Source organism: Triturus cristatus, chromosome 5_1 (assembly GCF_964204655.1).
Source record: "Triturus cristatus chromosome 5_1, aTriCri1.1, whole genome shotgun sequence".
Lineage (NCBI taxonomy): Eukaryota > Metazoa > Chordata > Amphibia > Caudata > Salamandridae > Triturus > Triturus cristatus.
Window position 1 is genome coordinate 508,551,984 of NC_140587.1, and position 27,035 is coordinate 508,579,018.

Genomic DNA, 27,035 nt, shown 5'->3' on the forward strand with positions numbered 1-27,035 from the left:
TATCTCAACAGCCGACTCACCATCTACACCTCCACCTGCCAGCTCTGATCCACAGACCGCGCCCTCGCAACAGTCCCCCGCATCTGAAGAGTGACCGGCGGCGGCAGATCTTTCTCCTACCTCGCCGCCAAGACATGGAACACCCTCCGCATCTGCCTACGGCAGACCGAAGACCTTCTGACCTTCGGAAAACTTCTCAAAACCTGGCTCTTCGAACAGTAGCAGCATCCCCCCCTCCCCTCCAGTGCCTTGAGACCCTCACAGGTATGTAGCGCGCTTTACAAATGCTATGATTGATTGACTCCGTCACAAAAAAACTCAACCCGCACGATGCTCGCCTTGCAGAAGACAGAATATCGACAGCAGAGGCTGACATGGCGGACAAGGGTGTGACATTGCACACAAGGAGAAACTTCTGCAAATCATTGCAGTGAAAAATGACAATTTATAAGCCCAATCCTGATGAAACAACATTCACATACTAGGTATAAGGGATTATGCAAATACAGGCAGCAAGGAACGGTACGTAGAAAAGATGCTACTGCTCATGCTTCTTAATGGTGGAGAGGGTGCACAAATCCTTGGCAGTGAGACCCCTCCCTCCCTCCACCCATCCCCCCTCCCAGGTTGCACCCGCTTGCCCCATCATAGCACGCCTGTTGAATATCCGAAACCACGATCTGGTACTTCAACTGGTGAGGGAGAAAAACAACTAATTTTATATGGCAATATTGTCTCAGTGTACCCGAATTTCACCACAGCCGTGCAAGAAGCCAGGAGGAAATTCCTGCCAGTTAAACAACAACTCCTCAAGGCCAACATTCAATACTCTATGCTATACCCTGTCCACTTGTGAATCCTGCATGGTGGCAAACAACATATATTCCAGAAGCCCAGGCATGCATTTAACTTTATTAAGAAGCTCCCCCAGTGTCACAGATCAAGTCCTGGCAGGAGAAACCCACCACATTATCAGACAGATTCTGAATAGGGATACATCAGCATCCCTGTGAGGACAACTAGGCACCCCTGCCCCAACATGTACTCACATCCATGTTCCCTTGAACACATCGCCTTTTCATAGGCACATGAACTAGAGACCCCATCAGCACCCGAAAACATAATTGCAGGCGCACCTGCTGGTCTACCTGGCGTCCCTGATGGGAATCATACCTTGTTGCTAATCTCTTTTGGTTGTTTACAATGTGGTGTTGGTAATGTTTTCTATTGAACTGGGAATATGGATGGGTAGAGTTCTGATGGGGTTGGGCCATCAGATTGGGTTGATTTGGCGAGGGGGGGGGGTTCCTTTCTCGATTATGGACACAGGATTGGCTCCACAGGATTAAAGTATACAAAAAAGTGATGGCTGGAATGCTTAAATTAATCACAGCCACTGGTAATTACTCGGGACACATCCCAGTGCATCGTTATTTTGCACACCATGACACGCAAGATCACCGACATGGTGTCTCGATGAATCGCTCTCCCTCTGACACTGGCCAGTAAAATAGGGCTCATCAAAATGGTACTAATATCCAAGCTACTTGACGTGTTCATTAACCTTCCACTGCCAATCACAAGATGCCTTTTCCGTCATGTACGCTCCCAGTTCATAAAACTAATTTGAACCAATAAGCAGCCTTGAATAGGGTGGGATACACTCACACTGCCTTTAAACTGGGCGGTGGTGAGGGGGGAGTTCGAGGCTCGTGACACAGAATTGTACTACCCCTGTGTCCAGACGCATTTTTCACACAAATGGTTTGGCTTGAAGACGTTAATCCCTCACATGGCAGTCGAGACAGATGCAATTGCACATACATTGCTAAGAGCATGTATAGGCTCTGCCTCCCCAAGATATCCGCTAAGTATGTCACCAGCGAATTGCCCATTACGGGCATGGACTGAGCTGGGCAGATGCACAGGCCTGGGGGTTCTGTAGTCCCCTTTCCTTCCGCAATCATCCACGAATCCCGGCCACGTATGCACCAAAGGTGGAATCCCAACTGCAGAACAGGGGCATGGTGAAATGGGGTGACCTCTGTCAATAAGATGTTTCAGAGCTGGGGTGAGTTTGCCGATGCGGCGCAGTGCGCTCCCCTGCTTATTTCTCTCTATTACCGACTAAAGAGTGCTCTGGGGCACTAGGGCCGAAGTTCCTTGCAGAGCCGGGGCTCTGGACACACTCTTTGCGGGCATCTCAATGACTCAATTAAATTCCAAGTTATATAGAGCCATGTTCAAAGATGCACTGATGCCAGTGCATCCCACATGGATTAAAAGGGAGGAAAAGATGGGTCTTGAGATTCCTGTGAAAATGTGGACTTTTTGCTGTGCCCTGACCGGCATGATATCCCCAAGCAGCAGGTTTCGTGTTATACTCTACAAAATTCTACAACAAGCCTAACACACGCCTATGGCCCTCCACAAATATGGTCTCCGGGAGGACGATAACTGTGCTAGATGTGGCCAAGGGGATGCTAACTTTCTGCCTCTGGCATATTCCTGTCCTGCTATCTATGCGTACTGAGAAGAGGTTCTGACTGCACTTTCCACTATGGTAGTCTATGAAGTGCCTAGAGACCCGAGGGTGGCTATGCTGCGGTGGGGTGTGGGACATGCCAGTATCCTACTGCGCTATACTGCCCTGGCACTGCTGCAGGCGTGAGGACTGGTATCTTGCTGTTGAAGAGGACGACTTCCTAACTATAAGAATTGGATCAACTCATTAATTTACTGCAATGAACAATTCGATTCATAGCTACCATGCTTTGCCCGTCGTACAGGCCCAGGGATATTTGGGGCACCGTAAAAACGTTCCTGTCGGCTGCAACCAAATGTCATACTGTGGTCCGGAGGCGGGATTCTACTATGACCTGAGGTGCACTGGACTGTTTGGGTCCAGGCGTTAGGTCAGGAATGGATGCTTGCTGTTTGGCTCTGGCTGGCCGGCTGCCCACGGAGACTTATTGACAACGGGCCTCCGCAGGATCTCATCTCATGTACATGATGCAAATGGATGTCAGTTGCTAGTGATTGATGATCATGTCCAGGGACCTTTACTGCATGCCCGTCTTTAATGCTGTTGTGACCTTCTTTTATTGGTTGTATGTCTCTGACTTCATACTTAAAAAAATAAAGCGAGATGAGTCAGGAAAGTTTGTTGTTCTAAGAATTGGTTTGTGGCTCTGAAAGATTTGGGAAGCGCTGTATTAGAGTGAATCTAAATGGGCGGTTAGAGTGGAAGAGTGTGGCGGTCTCCAGTCACCATTCAAGTTGTGATGAGTAATACAGGGGCACTTAGTTCTATAAAGTTTGCCTCATCTTGACAGATTTGGGCAGTGTCATACAAACATAATGCAACTGGGTACCAGTAGGGACAGTTCTCTTCTACTGTCCATGAAGGAGGCAGAAATCAGGCTTATGCCCAGGCATAATAAGGGGATATGACACACATCATAGAGATGTGATCCAGCATCGAATGATCATGAACAGAATGTACGTTTTAGAAAGCTATCTACAGTGACTAAACATCCTCCATTCTGGAGGTACATTACCTCTGCTCTTCACATTGATATGGTTTCATTCACAAGCTTCCAGTGAACTACAGGCTTTCCTGATACCTTGAAAAGAAGATTACACTATTAACTCCTGCAATGAATGCAATACAACCCTTCTTCAATAAACTTCTCTTGTACCCGACTCAACACTCAACCATTTTCCATTACTCAAATCATGAAAGGGCAGGAGGTGGGATCTGCTCCATTCCAGGGCCCTCCCCCCTTGAACTGCATTTGAATCTGCTTGCTTTTTAGCAATCACCTTAAGCCGCTTCATATCACAATTGTACGGGTGATTCTTTCTCCACCCTTGGACACCTCCTTTGTTTATATGCCACTAACTTACCATGTGCACCCTTCAACTCTCTGCAGTGTTGGCCTGGCCTTCTAAGGAACGGCTTTGAGAAGCAGCCCATGACCTCTATTTTTTAAAACTGCTATGATATGCTTTTACATCTAAATTATGAGTACTGACAAATAAATAATTATGTACATAGGTTATGAATCTGTGTGAATAATTAAAACATAAGTAATGCTTAGGTCTTGCGTCTGATGCTCCTGTTCTAAAAACCCTTGTCTGTTGAATGATCTGCCTTGAAACCAAGTTTGATACACAGTGTAACCCTGAAGCCGACTTTACCTCTCTACTCAAAGTACTTTGCTTCATTACAAGACTTCTGAAGTTAACATAGCAATTCCAGATGCACATTTGTTCTTTCTAAAAATGTGTCTGTCAGTGTATTCAGCCCTTCTTGTCAAATATCCTATTGTAGCTGTAACAAGTCCTATCAACAAATGAAGAAGCTGATTTTCATACCTTTTATTGAAATTTGTCCCTTTCTAGTGGTGGCACCCAAGGCTTATGTTACGTAAGTGGATTTCTAGAGCGCAGCTTATCACCCGTATCCAGGTACCCAGGTGCTGGACAGGTGATGTCTGAGTCTAGCTGCGGTCGGCGCAAGGAGTAGAGTGCTTGGCAAAGGGGCAGATCTTCAGCTTCTTTCGAAATTCCAGCCTTGACGTGGGGGTCCAGATGTAGAGGGGGAGATCATTCCAGGACTTTACTGTCAGGTGGGAAAAGGATCGTCTCCGGCTCTGCTTCTATGTACTCTAAGTGTGCGGGCGAGAGAGAGAGCTGGAAGTGGAGGTGGTGTTTGAGGTTGGAGGGTCCATGTGTGTGAGGAGCTTGAACTGGCAACCTTTCTGGACCAGGAGCCAGTGCAGCTGTCTGCGGTGGGGAGTGATGTGGGTGCATTTTAGGTGGTCGAAGATTAGTCTGACGGCAGAGTTCTGGATGGTGTGAAGTCTGTGGATAAGGTGGGCTGGTGTTCCTGCATTTAATGCATTGCCCTAATCCAATCTGCTTGTGACAAGGGACTGGTTGATGGTGCGCTTGAGACCTGGAGGAGCCATTTGAAATCTTGCGTAGCATGCACAGGATGAAGAAGTTGGAGGATGTGACAGCATTGATTTGAGAGGCCATAGTAAGGTTGTTGTCTAGGATGATTCTGAGGTTTCTGCCGTGCTCAGTCGAGGTTGGTGTGGGGCAGAGTTCTGAAGGCCACTTCGAGGAGTCCCAGTGAGAGTTCTTGCCTCCAAAAGATTATCACCTCCACCTTGTCAGAGTCGAGCTTTAGGCAGTTCTCCTTCATCCAGTCAGCAACGCTGTTCATGCATTTGCGGAAGTTGATCCTGGTAGGGTCTTCTGAGAGGGAGAGAATGAGTTGTGCATCAATAGCGTAAGAGATAATGTTGATTCCGCGTTATCTGACAATATTGGCTAGTGGTATCATGTGTTGAATAAGGTGGGGCCTAGCAACAAACATTGTGGGACTCCGCAGATGATTTCCTTGGGTTTGGAGGTGAAAGGTGGTAGGCGTACTCATTGGGTTCTTCCTGTGAGGAAGAATGTGATCCACTTGAGTGTTAATCCCTGGATTCTGATATGGTGGAGCCTGGTGATGAGCGTTTGGTGTGAGACTGTGTAGAAAGCCACAGAGGAGGATGACTGATGCTGTCTCACCTCAGTTGAGTATGGTATGGATGTTGTCCGTGTCTATGATGAGGGCAGTTTCGGTGTTGTGGTTGCTCAAAATCCAGCTTGTGAGCTGTCCAGGAGTTGGCAGTGATCCAGGTGTTTGGTGGGTTTCTGGTTGATTGCTTTCGCCATGACTTTTGCCAGGGAGGGTAATAATGAAATGGGTCGGTAGTTTTTGCGTTGACTGGAGTTGGCCGATGGTTACTTTAACAGGGCATTCACATCTGTGTGTAACTAGTTTTCTGGGAAGGTTGCGGTGGCTATTGAGTCATTGATGATGGTCGTGAGTTTGAGGTTGATCTTGGGTCCACCTCGGTTAAAGATGTGGTGGAACATGGGTCAGTGATGGACCCTGAGAGTGCTGTTTTCATGATAGATGTGGTGTCCTAGTGGGGGATTTACCTCCAGTTGGTCAGTTGGGCGCCAGTCGTGCTGGTGGTGGGATGGTTGATAAAGTTGAGTGGTCTGGGCTGAGGGTTGGATTTTTTGTAGATCGTGGGTATCTTGTCATGGAAGAAGTCTGCGTGGCTGTCTGAGAGTTTTTGCAAAAGGGTGACGTTTGCTGTGCTGTTAGCTGCAGCTTAGGGGTTGGAGAATTCCTTGATGATGGCAAACAGTTCCTTGTTATTGTAGGAGCTGGTTTTGATTAATGTTGCGAGGGCTCTTTTCCTTGTCTCCCGTAGTTGGCGCTGGTAGTGGCTGAGTGCGTTTTTGGTGTACTTGCAGGTTCTACATGTCCTCTCTAGTTTGCAGTGGTGTTTGGAGTTCCTGAGGTCTTTAGTGTAACAGCTGGCTTGTTTGTTGGTTCTCCTGTGTTTGATGTGTTTGACTGGTGAAAAGTGTTGGAGCAGTCTGTGATCGAGGTGTTGAAATTTCTGATGCTGATGTCCAGGCTGATGTTGGGTTCAGGCTGGTTGGATGCGAGAGCATTGATCCAAACTGTCTCTGTGACTTTGCTCCAGGTGTGGCCAGGTTCCTGGGCCATAAGGAGCTCATCCTTCTTATTTAGAAAAGCTGAAGCCTGATTTGATCCTTGTCAAAGCATCTATGTAATTCAGCAATGTAGCTCTCCAGTGGCACGTGTATTTACTTTTCTATAATGACCCCACGTAAATGTTTCATTAAATGTACTTTTAAATGTGTTGCATACTCTATTTTGTAGCTCTTCAACAAGGTTCTGAAGTAAGAGACCCCGAATATAATCTGTTATAGCTTTACCTTATTGTGTGCAATTTAATAATTCTTGAAATCGCAATTGGCATAGTTTGCCTTAGCGGATCTATTCAGAGCTTTTGAAGTACTGTGAGTTGGGTCCAGGTGAGCTGAGTGGTGTAGTTGTATTTGATTCTGTCGCTGGAGGTGAAGATGGGATTGAGTGTGTGTCCTGCTGTGTGTGTGGGGTCCTGATGAGTTGGGTGAGTTTGATGTTGTCCAGTCAGTCGAGGAGGTCTGTGGAGCTGGAGTCCATGAGTTCATCTAGGTGCAACTTGAGGTCGTAGAGGAGCATGTAGTCTTTGGAGTCGATATCAACGGCGGCATTGAAGTCTGCAATGAGATTTGTTAACCTGTTTGTGGGCCCAGAAGGCAGTACATGCGGGTTCATTTGATGGATGTTCTTTCGTCAGCCTTGAATGTGAAGTTCATGTGTTCTATTGCCAGGGTGGTGTCATCCGGGGATGTGGTGCATTGAAGGGAATCTCAATGGATGATGGTAAGCCCTCTACCTGTTTGACTCGGTTACAGTTGGTGATCTTGTATCCCCCTGGGACGGCCAGGGCAATGTTGAGGGAGAATGACAGGTTAAGCCAGACCATTGTGAGAAAGAGAATGTCCGGCGCAAGCAAGTCGAGGTGGTCCCAGACCTCGGTGTGGTGTTTGACAAGCGAACGTGTGTTGAGGATTGTGCATGTAATCTGCTGTAATGAGGCAGGTGTTGTGCAGGGAGTGGTCCAAAGAGGGCTGGGGAGTGGTGGCATGTGCATGATGCAGCAGGTCAGGTGCAGGTAAAAGGTCCTACTATGGCGATTGGGGAGGGGCGGCAGCAGTATTGAAGGTGCTGTTTGGTGTCGAGGGCATGGAGTGCGGCAGGGGTGTAGCTCCAGTGTATCAACAGACCAGCGTTCATGGTGCTGGGCATGGTCCAGGAACAGACGGGTGGAAACGGGGTTGCCTTTTGTGCGTCTTTTGTGTGCCTTTGGTACACCAGTGGCCCACCACTGCACATGGCCGATGCACGGCCACGTTGTGGCTGTCATCAAATAGGTTGCGGGAGAGGCGTGGGCAGAGGTGGGCGGGGCTAGCAGAGGCAGGAAGGAGAGGTGGTAAAGATGCAAAGGAGAGCAGGTAAGGTTAGGGGAAGTGGATAAACGGCATTGGGAGCAGCAAAAGGGGTAAGGGGGCAGGAGAATGTCAAAAGAAGCTAAAGAGCGGTAAAACAAAAGCAAGAGCCAAAAGAGCTAATGGATCTGAGTGGAAAAGGGTGTTAGAGTAGCAAAAGAGTAGAAAAGCAAAAAGAGTGATGGAATACGAGTGGGAAAGGGGTAAGAGAGAAGCAGAAAAGCAAAGTTTAAAAAGAGAAAATGAATATGAGTGGAAAAAAGGGTGAGAGAGAGGCAACAAGGAAAAGATAAGGAACAATGAGGCACAAGAGAGAGGCAGCTAATGGAAAACGGTGGTGATCTGCAGCAGATCAGGTAGCTGGATCCGAAAGAGCCTTGACTGAGGACCGGTCCAGGTAAGTTGGGAGCCTGGGCCCCTTTTAAATCTTCTGCCTTAAAACTTTGTGGATGCACCAGCTGTGGTGCTACACTGGTAGCACTTGGTCTGCTGGACTATTTGTTTTTGATGTACACTGTATTCCTTGGCCTCCAGCAGACGTTCCACGAGGAAGGCCTTGTTTTCTCATCCCAGACCTAATCAAGATCTTGTGTACTGTGGCTTGTACCAACCTTTTTTCATGGATTAGCAAAGATACAGTGTTTTATCCAAACTGATTATGGATATGTTGTTACAGAATATGTCAAAACTTCTACATAGCAATGAAGCTTGCATCATTCTGGGTCACTGTACCAGATGTTGTCTGAAATAATTCACAGATTTCTTGATGGGGTTCAGTGCAGACATTTCTACAGTGAAAGATCTAGATGCAGAGAAGGCATTTGACAGTGTGATTGATCTACCTTCACAGCACATAGAGCACCTATGACTTGGACCCCATTTTATCTTTATTGTCTCTTGTCTCTGTACTGTTTGATGTCTTCACAGGCGGCTGTAACTATGGAATTGCATCCCAGAAATCTGAATTCCACCAACATATCTAGTAGGGATGTGCTTTGTGGCCACTAATGTTTGTGTTGACATCGAAGCTCCAGGCATAAAATTGGTTCAACATGTCATTCATAGAGGGATGGCGTCATTATTGTCCTTGTAAATGGGTGAAATTCGGTTATCGGTACAGTATTTGATAGCAGGCCTTGCGACTGCTCTGCACATGGCCTATTAATTCAGGGATCTGCATATTCTAAAACCATTCTAAGCTATTAATTTTGGCCAAATCAACTTATGGTGCTTTATGCAGAGTTGATGTATCTTGAACACTTGTAACCCTCCTCTTTACATTTGCAGTATGAGAGGTCTCACATCTAGGCACACAAATCACCCAACATACAACAGAATCAGCTACTAGCCAGACAAAAGGCCACTTTTGCAAGTAGATTTTGTGTTAAGATCATTTTAAAGTTTGAAATAATACAGTAACTATAATAATGAGATTTTGTTCCCAATTGTTAATGAGCTTAGGAAAACAAACCTTTTTTCAGTTGTTGGAGGCATGCAACACAATTATGATATACTCAAAATGTCTAAATTAATACATCATGGTATTGAACATGGAACTCGTGGCCAAGGGTTTCACGTTTGTAGGACTTTGAGTGTGAAGATTTTCTAGGGTTTAGACCTCTTCTGTTACTCCTAACGGATTTTAAGTTTCAGCATGCCTTCTACCCTAACCAGGGGAACCTTTGTTTCTTTCCAGAGCGTTTTCTCTCTGGTGTACCTTTGTTGTTGAGGTTGCACTCTTCCTGTTATCTAGAGTCAATCTAACCCCTATTGTACCTATCTATTGGGGATGTGGTTTTCTCCCGAAGGGTCAGTGTCTGCACCCACCTTTGTTTAACAGGGTGCCTACCCTGTGGTGTACCCGCTTATGGTGGGGAGGTTGTGTGGGTGACCACCCTTCCCTGTTGCATTGGCTTTTTCATCTAAGCCATGCTTGTTTTTCCCTAAGGGAGGGGGATGGGGCGTGTAGTAATGTTATTTGCAATTTTAATGTTTTCTCTTATTTTTGCATCTTAACACATTTCTGTTCATGCCAGTGGAATTTCTGATACCTCATGCATTACACCCGTGTGATATATTGAGGTATCTTACTTGTCTTTATTTCTGCTGTTGTTCCCTAAGGAAGGAGGATGTGTAGTAAATTACTTGTCTACTATTCTCCACTGTACTGCTCTGCTAGAATGTTCCATGACATCATAGAATGCCTGAGTGCCTCTCTGTGTTAGAGTGTCAGTTAGTCAACTCAGGCTGAGCTGTTAGGAGCCTGCTCCTGGTGCGGCTGTCTTTCTACCATATATCTTCTCCTACTATCCTGATCTCCTACACTGGAACCAAGCTACTAATAAAGAAGTATCCTGCATGTACAGATGGACTCTGTATCTTCCTTTACAACAGAACACTTTTGGGCAAACCATTGATCTGTTACTGAAATCCAAGTTGAACCTCTTCCCCTTTGTCAGCTTCAGGGGAGTAGGCAGTGGCCCAGAGAACCACCGCTTGCCCTCATTGATGTTTTACAAAAATGTAAAATTATTAAAATGTTTAAAGCAGCCCGGGTTTCTTTAAGGACGTTAGCTACTCTAAAAAGGTTTTCAGTTTTAGAAAGCAATCAGAGGGCTGGTGGTCTGCTAATCCTTGCAGGCCACCACCCTTTTCATTGCTACAATCACAGGGTGTCGCAAGTTGCAAACTGCCTAATTCTGCCATCCCCTGCGATTCGGTATTTTGTGAACGTACCTATATGTAGATAGGATGGTTCACAAAAATGGATTGCACAGCGTTCGTGTGCCATTTGCAACCATTTTTTTTGTGAATATAATCTTTGTACATCACCCCCATAGTTCTCTAAATTATTTTAGTGGTGTTTTGGGACTGTTGATAGAGATAAGTCGTGGTGTCTATAGTTGGCATTGGAGTGACATCAGTCACCTATTTGACCTTTTCCTCTGACATCCAAACTTCCTCTGTAATCAATCATCTTTGTGTCTGCCAACCAAGGTGCAAGGAGTCTTTCCTGCCCTCTGTGCCATATTCACTTGGGCCACACTGCATAAAGCTTTGCACCACTTCTAAAGATTCAGCAAATCCATGCTGCCCCATGCTTAATGTTTCGGAAATATTGAATAAAGCAAACCGAATTCCCTTCAAAATAAAGTTTTAGCCACTGAGCCATTAGTGGAGTCAATACATTTTACAGTATAAGATATGGGTTATTTCCTGTTTAAGAAGTAGGGAAAATGGTGCAAAATCATATCACTTATCATTTTTTTTTACCCAAGTGTAATCCTGGATCAAGATTTCTATGTAAAAAATCCACGGCACACATAGAATATTTTTATAGCATTGGATGGATCATATATATTTTCACAAATTTGTTTCCTGCATGGTCCAGAAATCAGGAGTGATTCTAAATCATTTTGCTCCATTTGTTGTTAATAAAAGTAGCGTGTAGTAACATATCCACATGGAGTCATGTATGATTAACATTTAAATTGTACTATTCATTAGAAACTACCCTGAGCAGCTGGGCGCACCAATACCCCCGGCTTCGGGACCTCAGGGGCACTAACTGTTCGCGAGAGAGTGTTCATTCCACAGCAGCGTTTCACGCTCAGTGTCAAGAGCAGGGGTGTAGTCCGAATACTAAATTGGTTCTCCTCATATACATAAAAAGTATTTTTTTAATAATGAACAGACCTAAACAAAAAGATACATTAATTGAGAGTGCAACTACTAATGTCAACAATAAATAAAACAAAAGACCCCCGTTAAATGCAGAGCACAGAATAGGAAACCATGAGACCACCCAACACATGCAGAACACAGAATATACACTTTTGCATCACCCTAGACATACAAGTATAACCCCTCAACAGAGACAAAAGTCTGTAAAGAATATGATCCTATATAAATGTTATCAAACAGGGTAACAAAGAAAATAAAAATACTGAAACCGATACTTTTCTATACAAGTTACTGTAGAACATCTTTTATCAATAATCATCAGCGTCCCTTGCAAGTAAGGGCTGTGGGGCCGGGTGGAGGGGGGATTTCAACAGGCAACGACAAGGGCAAATTAAGTATTTATTTAATTTCTCTTCGTGGTAGTCTGTCGTATCCCCCCAACACGGACTCACCGCTCTTACCTTCACGGACCACGACTGTCAATAGTGAAGATCATCTGTGCCTGACCTGAATTTTCTGCTGACGTACACTCCTCCGCAGATGTTGCGGTTCATTTAGAACCTTCTGCAACCTAGTCTGCATACTGCTTTTCTGTTCAGGAGTCTGTTTAACCACGGTACATTGCTCGGCATTGAGATCTGTACTACTGTGTTGGGGGGAACCTTTAGCCATTTTAAACGGTTGCACCAATGGCCCCCTCCCACACAAATAATATTACCACATATCAACTTTTAACCATGGTCCGGATGGAAGTTCAATGGAAACTAGTAGGGAATTAGTCATTTTCAATGCCTTATCACTAGTTGAACACACAACACAACCTTTGACTAACATGTCAACTTTGTTGTCCATTTGTGGCCACCAAAATGCTGACCGCACCCTACGCTTGGTAACGTGGCTCCCTAATGCCCTTCATGTGCTCATTTCAATATCAATGGTCTAAGACTGACGGGAGGGATCAACTTGTCTAGTCTCATAACTAACCCATCTTCCAAAGATTGTTCTTCAGCCACTTTACTGAATGTTTGTATAATTTGCTCAAGCATTTTCTCCTTAGGTCAAGCCTCCATGATGTATTTGGAAACTATACCCAGTACTATATCATCAAGTGTGACTAGCTTCCATACTGACTGGACATACCTTTCCCAGTTCAACTGAAGCTACCATACCGATTTCATCCTCTAGGTCAAAGGATTCAGTGTCATGTACATTCAGTTTGAGGGGAACATGAGAAAGATAGTCTGCTCTACCATTTCTTCCTCCCGGTATGTGCTCAATATCAAATTGGAATTTTTGTAACAACCTAGATGAAAATCTAGCTATTCTAGGTGTGTTGTTTTTACCATTGTTTCCACCCAGAATGAATACTAGCGGTTTGTGATCAGTCTGCAGTACAAACCGGGTTCCCCACAAATAGGTGCAACATTTTTCAGTGGCCCACCAGCTCACTAATAGTTATTTTTCAATAACAGAGTAATGACTTTTGGGCTTCCAAAGTACCCTGGAGGCAAAACCAGTTGTGTTTCCACTGTACCTGCTCTTTGGGTGAGTACTGCCCCTAGGCCTAGGTTGCTAGCGTCGTTCGTCAGAACACATTTGAGTGTGGGGGTCATAAGGTTTGAGTGTTTTAACACTCGTCAATTGAGACTTGATCCACTCAAAAGCTGTCACACACTCTTCACTTCAACAAAACTCAAAATCTCTCCTTAATTGATTCGAAACCGGTCTAAGCTTGGATGCAAAGTCTTTGATAAAGCATGAGTAAAACTCACACAAACCTAGGAAGCCTTTGACACCACTTTTGTCCATGGATGATGGAGCTTGCCATATGCACTGACCAACCCTGTTTTAGGACTAATGCCTGAACTAGAGATCACATGGCCTATGTACTAAATACTATCTTTAAAGAACTCACACTTTTCTATTTTTAATACTACTCTCTGTTAATGCAACAGTGTGAGTACTTGCTTATGTGTGCGCACCATGAATATGGCAATCCTGCACAAATATCAGCACATCATCCTACTATATGGCAACATTGTTGATCCCCTTGAGAGGTTTCACCATGACCCTCTGGAACTCTGATGCTGTGATTCCAAACCAAATGGCATTCAACAGTATTGGAAGGTGTCCAACGGGGAAACAAACGCTGTGTAGTGGTAACATTCAGGATCCAATTCAATCTGGTGGTACGCTGAAGCTAAATCAAATTTGGTAAAAATAAAAGTTCTCCCCAGCAACCAAGGCCAACATTTCATTGATCTTAGGAAAAGGATGGGAGTCTACCCAAATCTCCTTGTTAGGAGCTCTAAGATCAACACATACTTTCAACTCCCCATTCCTCTTACGTGTGACTACCAATGGAGATAGCCAGAGCAGTGACTCTGCCCGTTCAATGATTCTTCTCTTTGCCAACATTTCAACTCTTTTTCCAGATCATCACATACAATAAAGGGCACTTCTCTCAACGTATGTTTTATGGGTATGGTTCCCTCTTTTATTTTGAATCTATGCTTGAACACTTTGATCTTTCCTAGTTTGCCTGAAAACACTCTGAAGTACAGATTTAGCAACTCTTCAACTATGTCAGTGTCCTTTATGACCAAAACCTGTTCTTTGGCCACAGGCTTCAACACCACGCCAAACAAATCTTGGTTGAACCATCCAAGGATGTTTAGGCCTATGACTGCAACATACATTTTGTCTTAAATTTATCTTCCTTTAAAGCTCCTAATGTCTTCAAAATAACACACCAAATGAATTTTCCGTCCTTCATAGTATACTGGTAAGCGATCAGGAAGTAGCAGTGGTTTTTCGCTCCACATAGCATGGAACAGTTCTTCAGTGATCATCGTGATACGTGCGTATGAATCAACCAGCAGATGCAACACTTTGTCTCCAACCTGGATATCAACATAGGGGTCTATACAATCAGATGTGTTACCACTTATCACTTCGCTTTGACCCACCACTAGTACTATATCCTGCATTTCATATACAAGATCTTCAGGATCATCCTCGCTATCATCAGCCACTGCTGTTACTTTAACTTTAGTACCCTTTGAACTTTGGCACACTTCAGCAAAGTGCCCTAGCTTGCTGTATAAACTGCAAGATACATTTTTGGCACAACATGGTTTGCCCCCTTTTTTGTGAGATGAATTCCCACATCTGAAGCATGTATTAGACTGGAATATTATGTAATAGAAATAATATGGTTGATTAGTACCATTAGACTGAAAATAAATTCTTCTTGGATACAGACTTTTCCTCATTACACCAAACTGGATTGACCTGATCACTACTTTTATCATGAAGTTCCTTCACTGAATTGAACAAGGTCTCAATACTTTTAGCTATTCTAATACACTCTGTTAGTTAAGGATTACCGAAAGACAGCATTTTCTGGCATAGGGTTCTATCACTAGATTGACAGATAAACTGGTCCCTTATAAGATGATCACTTAAATGTTCAAACTGACACTCAACCACTAGTTTCCGTAAAACCGAAATATATGTCCACATCCTCAGTGTTTTTGTACCCTTTAAAAAAATGTTTGTTTGAAAACCACCAAACTAGGAGGAACATCAAATCTAGTGACTAGTATTTTGACAGCATCCTGGAATTCATCCAGTTCCTCCTCTTCCCCAACCGCCAGCTCAGCCAAATGTTTAAAAGTGGATCCAGCTTGGAAACCTAAAAAATGAAGCAATAAAACTTTCTTCTGCTCAGGTCTGAACCTTGCTGTGTCAATTGCTCCCAGATATGTTTCAAAGGCGTCAAACCACTGATTCCATGCAATTGGCAGTTCACCTGTGTAGAAGGCTGGCTTAGTATATGGTGCACACACTTTTAAGTGAAGCACCTTGCACTAATCCAGACAACCCTTATGGTGATTTTAGTGATCTTAAACAACCATAGAAAGCTCTCTAAGTGATAGCTGTGGAGAGCAGCCTTCAGGCTTAGTCCAGGAGTGTTAAGCAATTTTTTTACTAGATCTAACCATGCAGTGTTGCTAAAAAAAAAGAACCACTCAATGTAGTTATAAAAATAAGTCTATTTATTACACAACACTCATTAACACATTTGTATATCAACACAAATACACAAGAATACTTCAATTGCAAGAAGTAAGTAAGCCCAATAAACATTGGTCTCCATGGGGAGACCAAACCATAAACTAAGTAAGTTGAATGCGAACTGCTACCTAAGTCGGGACTTGAGCCAGGAGACTCAAAAGAGCTGGGGAACCAAGGAACCACCCAAGGTATGTATCCAGGAACACCACGGAGGCTGTGTGCAGAGTGGAAACACAGCCACGTGCTCAATAGAAGTCAATGGGAAAGTCACGGTTGCAGTTCTGAAGAAGGACCCTTCCCAGTGGACCCTGAAGAAATCCCGTGGAAGAGAGAAGGTGTGAGCGTCACCCCATTCGTGGATACCCCAGGAACCAGGATACCTACACCAGGGAAGCCAGGTGCATAGGTGCGAAGTGAGGTCGGAAGCCGCCATGGACCACAATGGAGGACTTCATAAAAGATGCCGCTAGCGAAGACTGTGCAAGAGTCTGGTGGAATCCAAGGGTGGATTCTTGAAGAGAAGAACCTGCAAGCAGAGGGGACAGAGTCTTCATCACTCTGAGGTGACCAGGAGGCACGGACGAGCAATGACCACCAATGATGAAAGATGCAGGAGTGATGACGGTGACCTTGTCGCTGGTTACATGAGGACCAGGCAATGCTGAGGAAGAACAGGCGCCGTACACGAGCTGTCCCACGTTGGAAGTAAAGAACCAGGGTGTTGTGTCAGGCGATAGTACCAACAAGCCTTGGCAGCAGTAAGGGACTCACCAAGTGCAAGAGAGTCATAGCAGGCCCTGAGCAAGCAGGGGAGCCCACTGAAGCAAGAGGAGACCCTCAAGAGGAGCCACAGGCCAAAGGCACAGGAGTCACAAGAGGACCTAGAGCAGCTCACCAAAGAAGAGGACCCACGGTCAGAGGATGCAGTGAGGGCGCCGATCTTGGCAGGAAGAGATGCTGGAGGCAGGAGATTCTTGTAGCCCTAAGATCTCTGGAGTGCAAAGCCAACAAGCCTTGGCAACGGCATTGACGCAGTGCACAGAGGTTCGATCCAGCGGTTCCGACAAGGGATACTGGCCTCAAAATTGCTGAGAGGACAGGTCAGGCCTCGAGGGATTTGCAGAACCACCACCTGTGTTGCTGAGCCTCTCAAAGTCTGTAGGACGTCAGGAGCAACGGAAATGTCAGCTTTGTTGCAGTTCCTGCAGATGCAGGTAAGGGACTCCTTCACTCCAAAGGAGATTACTTCGGGTGTCCTTGATGCCCACAGGCCTTTTGAAGATCCTGGCTGAACCACAGACACAGACAATTTAAAAGACTTGCAGAACAGCGAGACCAGGAGCAGAAAGTGTCTTCCATGATGCAGTCTCAGTTCCAGGCGAAGTCCAAGTGTCCAGACGGTCGAAGAGTGATGTGGTTTCAGGCTTGAGTCTTGTCCCACAACGAATCTGAGGACCCACCCACAGGTAAGCCCTAACAAAGGGGTTAGGACGACTCAGGGATCCCTCCCAGAGGAGGGGCTGACAGAGGGGAGGATACTCCCATGTCCTTTTTCTAGTTTCGCCAAGGGCTCCCAGATCTGGTTCTAACTACAGTTTGCAAGGAGGGCTCCAAATGTGCCCTTCAAAGCAGTCTGGTGGCAGTGGCAAGCGCCCACACCCCAATACAGCTCCTGTCTGGGAGGTGGTCGCATCTCCCTGTGACAGGAAACCTATTGTTCTACCTTCCCCTGCTCAGCAGCAGGAGGGCAGAATTGTGTCTGGGGTCGGCAGCAGCACTAGTTTGCTGGGAGACCCAGAAATGCTGCTACCGGGAGTACTGGGGGCTTCCGGCCCCCCCAGTGCATGAAATCATACCTCCAACACCGGTAACGGTGTTGGGGTATGATTCCAACATGTTTGATACCAAACATGCCCAGGTTCAGCACAGCCACTATATAGTTAGCCATCGCGTAATGACACATGGCCAATATATATATATCAAAATGGCACCCTCACACTATTACCCAGCACCATGCCTTTAGGATTGAAAGGCCTGCCTTAGGGGTGACTTATAGGTTTAAAGTGTAGTGACCTCAGATCCAAGGAAACGTATATGCGTGATACGTGATGCACACTTCTTGCCTGTCAAAAATGCTGCTCAGTTGTTGATGCGTTGCTCAGGTGACACTACCAATGTGGCTGGCTGATGCGAAGTGCTACAGTCGTCCACAACACTTTGGGAGAAATCAAATCTGCCTGCTCGCGTCGAGCCAACCGGCGAGTTATTAGCTCAACACATAACAAGATAATCAATGAAGGAGTATTCGCATTTAAGCGTGCACAAAGTCAGCAGAAGGCAACACCTCACTTGTCAACAGATGAGACTTGTACGCCACCTTCCTCTCACGTGCCTCAAACGGGGTCCTCTTTCAAACATACTTTGTGTGCTTGTCGTTGAACACCTGCTCTGACATAGTCAACAGACATTGTGGACACTCGACTGCATGCCAACATTTTGGAAGATGAAAGTGGGAGATTTTTTTTATAATAATCGGGAGAATGTATTCTCCCATTAACTTCTGTTGCGGCCTGCATTGGGTCTATTGGCATGTATGGGACTTGCAAGTGTGCTGCTGCTGCAGGATCGGATATCAGAAATGCAAATGTATGTTTTTTCCTTAACTGTCAGGAGCACAGAGAAAAGGCTATGGCAGAGAGAGCGTGACAAAGATTTTGTGCAATTGCCTACAGGCCCAAGTTACTGGCAATACATATTTTGAGTCGCACATGACCAGTCGTTGCAGCGTCTGAAGTCCTCCGGGGATATCAGGTTTTTGCATGCAGGAATCGGGAGTTGGGTGACTAGCCTTGAAATCGGTAGTCTCCTGTCTGAATCGGGAGGGTTGGCATGTATGCGTTAGGTACGCACAGGTTCTGTCGTGGTGTGGTTTCTGGCCCTTGTCGGCACAAATGATGTGGTAATGCACACATGGAGTCATGTATGTTTAGCATTTTTGTTGTATTATTCATTAGAAATCGCTCGAGCAGCATTCTAGGGATCTAGAGAACAACATTCTAGGGATCTCAAGCAGACTAACTGTTCCAACCATCCATGAGAGCGTTCGACGCGCAGTGTCACGATCTGGCGTGGAGTCTGAATACCACATACTGCAAAATGAAATCGGTCCATGTTTTGTACTGCTTTCGTTCCAAGTGTTTATTCAGGAGTGTATCTTCATGGGTGATGTGTGAGGTGAAACAATGCCCAATGTTTACTGCTTGCCGGTAACATGCACAGTTGATTGGCTGGTCGGGTCCGCTCATAGGTTGCCTAGTTTCCTGGCCACAGATTTGGATGTTATAGCAGAACTCTGTCTCAGGCCTTTTCACAATACTGGAAACACATACTGCCCACTGTCGTCCCCGGTCACTGTGACCCATTGTGAGGCATTAGGGTCGACTCTCACTGCGCTGACCATGATACAGGCAGCTGGGACTGGATGCTGCTACAAGGAGACTAAAGTCAGAAAGGCAGAATCCTGTCTGCATCCAATTTAAGAAGTTCAAGACTGGTATGTTCTGCTTAGTCATTTCTGCAGCACATAGACCCAGCATTCAAGGGAGTTTTTGCCTCCCCCAGGTCCTTGCTGCTTTCAAGCAGTTTGAGCCTGCCTCAGTGTGCTTGGGGACGGTGAGGGTGCTATTGTTCTGCCCCCCGCAGATAAAGTATGACCACTAGTAGGCTAAAAAAGAGTGGGTGTTAGTGTGTGCACCTGAGGGTGTGCATGCGTGCCCACATCAATGTGTGTATGTGTATGCATGTGAGTGTACTGCACAAGCATATCGACATGTGTAGGTGCACATGTGAGAGTGTGCACGTGAACAAGTGTGCCCATAATTGTGTGTCTACTTGAGTGTCTGTGAGTGCAGGAATTTCACCTTGTGGTGACAGATTTCTGTAAGTCTACTGAGCCTTTCATCCTTCTGAAGTCGATAAAATGAATGCCATTGAGCTGGGTAACAGTAAACATGTGTTACTCTGGGCCAAGATACTTCAAGTGGTGAACAAGCTCCTTCATACATGTATATTATGTGTGCATGTGAGTGTTGTGTCTGTACGTATGTGTACAAGCGTTTGTGTCACAATGGCCAAAGCAGAACCCAGCATTTCAAACTGAGTGCATTCGCTAAAATATTAGTTTGTCAGTCACAAGCATCTAAATGAATGGCTTCTCCAGGATGTGATTTATGTGCATATAGAGTACCACTGTATATGTCAAATTTAGGGGGGGGGTGAAATTCACATAATTTGCTTTTTCATAATTACGTGACATTTTGGAAAAATTATGCGAAATACAAATCCAACATTTTGCGCTACATTTTACCACAAATGTTTCCCCTTATCAATGTTTGACACAAGGACACATTTTACACTAAAAATAGTGACAAAACACTATCATATGCTTGGCTTGTTGTATAGTCTAGCTAATCTTTATTATTCAACTAGAGTTTGTAGTATGTTATCACTTAGGGGTGTGCAAAGTTGTTGAAGTGGATAATTCTATCCCTATATTAATTCTATCAAACATATTCATTACTTTACCAAGCTCCAAACTAATTTCACTAACTTTGCCCACCCCATGCGCTTTTAAGTGGGTCTCATTGTGTCGCTTATTGTGAAATCATAGACCTGCACTCCTCTGTTATTATTGATTAACCTACATCCCCGTGTTTATTGTAACTGTCCATCCTTAAGTATCTGCCCTTCAGATCTGCCTATTAATTCAAATTTCCTTGTTTCTTAGTAGCACAGTGTATGCAGAATTCTGATACATGCACTTTTGTTTGTTTCCTTTTTTAAAGAGAAAAGAAGCCAAAACACCAGAACGGAGACCATGAAAACCTGATGAATGTAGTAAGTTAAATTCCATTCTGGATTTTATTTCAGAATATTGGGTCCCAATTATTTGTTTGGATACTTCTGGTGTTTTTAATCTCCACATGTTTGATATGTTTTGCTGAATTAGGATTCATTCCTATCTAAAATTGGGCATTCTTGTACTAATCTAACCACAATAAGTATGGGGCACCACAAGAGAAACTGGATAAACATTGTGTTCCATTTTAAATACCCTAGGTTGAAAGACCAGATCCAGCATTTCTGAATTAGGAAGCCTCTCCCACGTAATGTGCTATGCTTCATCTTAGGTTTCCTCACCCCATCCTGGGAAGATGGTGCTACCAGGGTGGACTCAACCTCGTGAGTACTAGGGACTTCTTGATAAATTTTAATTCCTGGATAATTTCAGAGATCCAGCCAAAAAATATCTTAGGGTAACCCTATAGGATATCCCTGTATTATTAGGTACCCTAAGTATGGTTAAAAGAAACGAGGGGATTTTTTCTGGGCAGTATGGCCTTTACATCTATTTTCCTGCCTAGGGGGATGCTTTTGGGTACTATGACACCTCACATCTATCTTTCTGCCAACATGTTTCTGCCCAGGAACTAGCCTAACATACGGTCTCTGGCATTCATCAGGGCTAATAAAGGTAGGGATAAAAGAAATCCCTCCTAAACTAGAATAGCACCTCTACATGCAGGTGAAATGAGTACCTCTTACCTTAGTTGTATTGAGGTGACAACCTAGGGAATACCATCAAAGTGAGTATTGTAGAGAAAATTGGCATAGTTAATTCATAGTGATCTAAAACAAGCACACATGGTCCCGGGAGTGACAATTCAAAACAAAACACTCTACACACATAAAACTGTGGTTCTGATGCATCCTGAGTTACCCAACTTGGGCGAATGCCTTATAACCTGATAAGATGCCGGGGGAGATGGCACCTGTAGTCACACACTATTAGCATAACTTTATTATTATTTAGTAACATTTCCAATTGAGAACCTGCTTGTGAGAACTATTGTTTTAAATAGTGGTAAGTTGGTATTAAATGCCAATATTGATTATAAATTGCTGCATTATGAAAAGTAGATCCATCAAGTCTCTGTAATACTATTCAGGAGTGTCTCCAGTACTTCAAATCATACCTATTAATATAACAGAGTATATCTTAAAACCCCAGAGAAACAGTTAACAATACCTCATACTCGTATCAGCCTAACAGAGGGCTGCTCAGGACATTTACTACATCAAGGAGCACGTGCCTGTTTGTTTACCTACATCGGTCTCTCCGGTTTGCCTAATATTATGCAAAGACCAAGGGAGACGCTATTAAAGGTGACAGCTGGTGCCATATTAAGACATGGCAACGCCTGTATAGTCCACCAATAGTAACTGCCAATGTAGTTATGATGGCAGCCTATTGGATGTCGTTGCTTAGAATGGCAACGGGATAATGTGAGATGAAGTTTTCTTGATCACGCCCAATTAGAGTGTGATTCTTTCAAAGTACACTATTGGTTATTGTACGAATGGCCTCACCGACCCTCCCATGGCATTTTCAGAACTCTCTTTTCTAAACAGGAGCACAAGCCGGGTAAGAGGAAAAAGAAAATACTAAGGGATGTCTTGGAAGGACAGAGAGAGGACCCGAGCGGGTCGAAACAGAAGGATCCGACGCCAGGATAAGCAAGTCCTAGCTTTCCAATACATTCATTGTCATCACTTTTAGTGAGAAAGTCATCAGAGAGGTGATGAGTACAATTCTTAATAAAGTCTTGAAGTGTGCTCCTTTCCATAGAGTAGATTAATCAATCACAGAAGGTCAGTCTTTCAGCAGGTTTCTTGGGATAAACAGGATACACAGATATACAGATGTAGAGGGCTTAGGATGGTCGCTCCAACTGAACACAGAGCAGTTCCAATACCTGATTAATTACCAACTTGTGCATTGGAAAGAGGTTGGACTTCTGTCTGACACAGAACACAAATTCCTCTCAATCCAAAATCCCAGATACCCATGTATATATCTTCTACCGAAGATACATAAGAAGCAACTCTTCCCTCCTTGACGCCCAATCATCTCGGAATTGGCTCCATGACTGAAGCCATGTCCGATTTTGTTGACACCTTTTTGCAGCCCCTAGAAACCAATCTGCCGTCATACATAAGAGACAGCACAGACATTCTCAATAAATTGGAAGACTTGGAGTGGGAGGACAGGATTGTGGTTCGCCACACTGGACGTGGTTTCTCTATACACCTGCATTAAGAAAGAGCTAGGGAAAATGGCTACCGATTTTTTTCTTGGGAAAAGACAGGCAACCCTTTTTGAGCACAATACCATGCTGTTCTCCATGATTGACCTTATCTTGGACAATAACTTCTTTTTGTTCAACCACACCTGGTACAAACAGGAACAGTGTAATGCGATGGGATCCAAATTCGCTCCCTCGTATGCGAATCTGTTCATGGGGTGGGTGGAGCACACGCATGCCTGGTCACCAGCGGCATCAGAGTGGACTGGACATATCCAGTTCTGGGGCCGCTACATTGATGACATCATCATCATATGGACTGGCACTGGACCAGAGCTTACACAATACTTAAAGTTTCTCAATCTCAACACACTCAACGTTGCCTTTACCCTGGAGATGTCTCTATCGTCCATACACTTTTTGGACCTTGAACTGTATGTTCATAACAACAGGATACACAGCACGCTCTATAGGAAAGACACAGCAGTTAACAGTATCCTACACTACACTTGCTCTCACCCTGTATCTACCAAGAAGGCCATCCCTTATGGCGAAATGGTACGCATTCGGAGAAATTGTAGTGAAGATGACACATTTTAAAACCACACTACACTCACAATGGATAGACTGCACAAAAGAGGATATGAACAAAACATCATACTCTCAGCTAGGAACCGGGCTAAAAAACTCAGAAGAGAGGACATACTCAGGAACACTAACAAGGACAGAAACACGTGTAAGGAGAGACTCTCCTTTATTACGACACATTCTACTCTCAATCATGAAGTGTTCAAGATACTTGACAAACACTGGTCGCTTCTTAAGGGAGCTCCGGGGGCTAACAACATCATCTCACAAAAACCTTCCATGACTTTCAGAAAGAGTAGAACCATCAGGGACAACCTATGCCCTAGCTACACGGTACTGAAACCTCTTAAACAAGGCTGGCTGCACAAACCCCTAGGATTTTACACCTGCAGTTGCTGCAACATCAGTCATCTAGGATGTAACAAAACTACTACCTTCAGCTACAACACAGGCAGACATCACGAGATACACTACTTTATCAACTGCCTCACGAGCTTTGTGGTATATATACTGATATGTGGTTGTAGCAAAATCTATGTGCGCAGCACCGTGAGGCAACTTAAATTGCGCATACAGGAACACCGCAGAGCAACATTGCATGGCGATACCACATATGCCTTAGTCTCGCACACCTGCAAAGATGACGTAGACAGATCCAAATTCCGTTTTCATGGCATAGATGTGGTTATGCCTGGGAAAAGGGGAGGCGACAGAGAACTTACTCTGAGACAATTAGAAGCCAAATGGGTTTGCACCCTTCGATCAGCCACCCTAGGACTCAATAGCGATAAAGAGATGCACCACTTTCTGTAATCATCACCTGTACTATAATACCTATGTTAAACATCTGTTATTTTTAGTTTAAATCTAACCTTTTGATCCAAGAATACTGTAATTTGCCTGTGTATTGGGACGCCCTTCCTCAAGCTATGTATGCTAACCGGAACTTCCCTATCACTCTTTGGTAAGTTCACGTTTTAATTATACAGGATACAATATACTCGCTCAATATTGTACGACATGTGGGCATGATTATGCTCTGCTTTACTCTCAATTACTCTACTCTTTCTGCTCGCATTTGTTTGTACAACTTGCAAGAATATAGGCTCAGATTCACCAATATAACACACTTAACTTGTCCTATAAAATGAATGACTATTAGGATTACGCAATACATATCTGCTTTTTCTAAATATGTCGCCCTTAATTTAGACATGACCAAACTGTCAAGAAAAAGTAATTAACCTATGATGTCACGGCAACGTTTTTAACATGTCTTTGAAAATGAATGACTATTCTGATCTAGCGATACATATCTGCTTCTCACTGTGTTAATATGTCGCTTTTAATAGAAACATGATCAATTTGTCAAGCAAAAGTCACTAACCTGTAATGTCACGACAACCTGTGTAACTCTTTTCTCTTAGCCAGTCACGTGCACCTTGCACCAGCCAGAATACTCTCTCTTCTCTCCCCTCCCGATTATTTACTGTTAGATTGATTCCCCGTCACCCCGGTGAAATACCGTTGGTTTCATGATTATTTAGGTTCCCCAAGAAGGAGTACTAAGACATACGCTACCTATAGCTCACACTTATTTACGTCTGCTAACTTTGTCTTTCCCAACATTAGCCATGTATATCATCGCTAATTTTTAGACACCATTCACGTTTTGATAGAGTTTTTCTTTTACTTGCATCATTTTTATCTGGATATAACACTTTTCTCTCGTACTAACTTGGGCACTTCAATCCCTACAATATGGAAGCGACAATAGGTGTTGCTTTAAACTAGTCTTTTCGTTACACGCATTTTTTCATAAATCCGGAAGCATTTCCCTGACCCGGGCACCGGAACTTCATCAATATGACCATACCCGGAAGTACCGCACGGACAGCTCTATACAAATAGGCTGACAGAATTTTACACGCGTACCATTCTACCAAGACGGATTCACCGGCACCGAAGGCTCCCTACTACAGGACCCGCAACACTGCACCATAAGTAAGTCCCACTCGCTTTTCTGTGCTGCTTTTTCGGACGCTTCCTTTAGCACTGGGCTTACGCACAGCCATTTAACTTCTTTTTAGAACAATTTTGTCTCCGGAACTACGGGTTTAACTTGCACGGCGCCGCAGGACTTTGTGTTTAATAGCACATGTTTGCGCAAATGTTTGCTGCCGCTGGGGGCATATCCACTTTTACTATTACTTGTTCATTTCTGGGATGGGTTAATAATTAATTTGTTCATTGGAACCCTTCACTTTGCCTACAATTGCCTTCCGTGAACAGGGGTTACAGCGAACAGCTTATCGTTTCCGTCCTCACGCCGTTTGCTAGTCTCCCCCTTTTTATACGTTCTGTGTGTCTTTTCTTCAGACACACGTGGCCAGCACATGCTTCGTAATATACATTAGATTGGCTGTACCTCCTCCACACTTCTTCACACTGAAATGTAGCTCCGTCAAGGATGCTAAATCAGACTCTTCATCTGTCACGTATTTGTCAAACTCACCGGCACTTACCACAGCTTATCGAGAACACTTTGCTTACATCTTGTTTTTCTGGCCAAATTCTTGTTGTTTCACACTACCGCCTTTGGCGTTTCCTCATAAATAGTGCCCTTTATTTTCTAGATTATCCCGACAGGAATCAACTCAACTGGAGACATTACACAGTGTCTTCTATTGCCCAGGACTACCAGAGCATTTCTCTGCAAGGTCAGTGGCCCTACACTTCCTGGAACCATTGCTCATTCATCTTCCACCTACAATCCACCTCTAACATACGCTTATGCTATGCTTTTTCACTTTCTTAGACCCTATATTCAAGACTCTACATTTACACCTTTATTTCTCAAAAGCGCTTCGTTGGCTTCCATAACTTGGTAAGCATTGTATCTTATTTATTCTCCTCTACAATTCTGGGGATCCTCATTTCTATCACCGCTTTGTATAACTTCTCTCTCCCACTAATTAAATGGTTGCCCTCCTTGGCTCTTTGGGCACTCTCACTGGTACTTGTCTTTCGCTCACCTCCCTTACTTCATTACATTATCCAACACACCCCTATTTCTGAATAGGTCCCTAATTAGCTCACAAAGAAACTTCTGTGTGTCTATGACACTATCATCAATTACTCAACGCAAGCACGTAGCTTTCCTTTCTTTTCACCTCACTAACATGATTAAGATGATTTTCACAAAATTGATGGACTTACTGACTGTATGATTTTAAACAGCCCTGAAGAAACCCATGTTTGTGCGAAACGCATTGGCTGTACTGAACTTTGAAACAATTCAAGATTAAAAGATCAGCTAAGAACACAAGCTTCAGCGTGGACTCTCTAATTAACTGTACCTTATATACATACTGTGAAACATTTAAACGTATTGCCTCTCATACCTTTGTGAATGGCAGTTCCAATACCTGGCTCAAACATTCTATTACAAGTAATGCATGGAATAAATGAGCAAGCACAAAGTAACATTCTAGCCTAAGTATATAAAGAAAGTGCACCTACATACAAAGCATAGACAGCACATATCTCCCTCTTTTTAATAAAAGAGAGTAAAGCACTGATATAAACAATAAATGAGAG

The 27,035-nt window shown here is 44.2% G+C and overlaps 1 protein-coding gene across 3 annotated transcripts in view; it reads left to right on the forward strand.

Moving 5' to 3' along the window:
• The window catches only part of PAG1 (phosphoprotein membrane anchor with glycosphingolipid microdomains 1), a 602,401-nt gene that overhangs the window by 486,463 nt on the left and 88,903 nt on the right, over window positions 1-27,035 (forward strand). For all 3 annotated transcript variants that reach the window (XM_085605365.1, XM_085605366.1, XM_085605367.1), the window contains one exon: window positions 20,547-20,598. In XM_085605365.1, coding sequence (XP_085461491.1) covers window positions 20,547-20,598 — 52 coding nt within the window. The remainder of the gene's footprint in view (window positions 1-20,546; window positions 20,599-27,035) is intronic.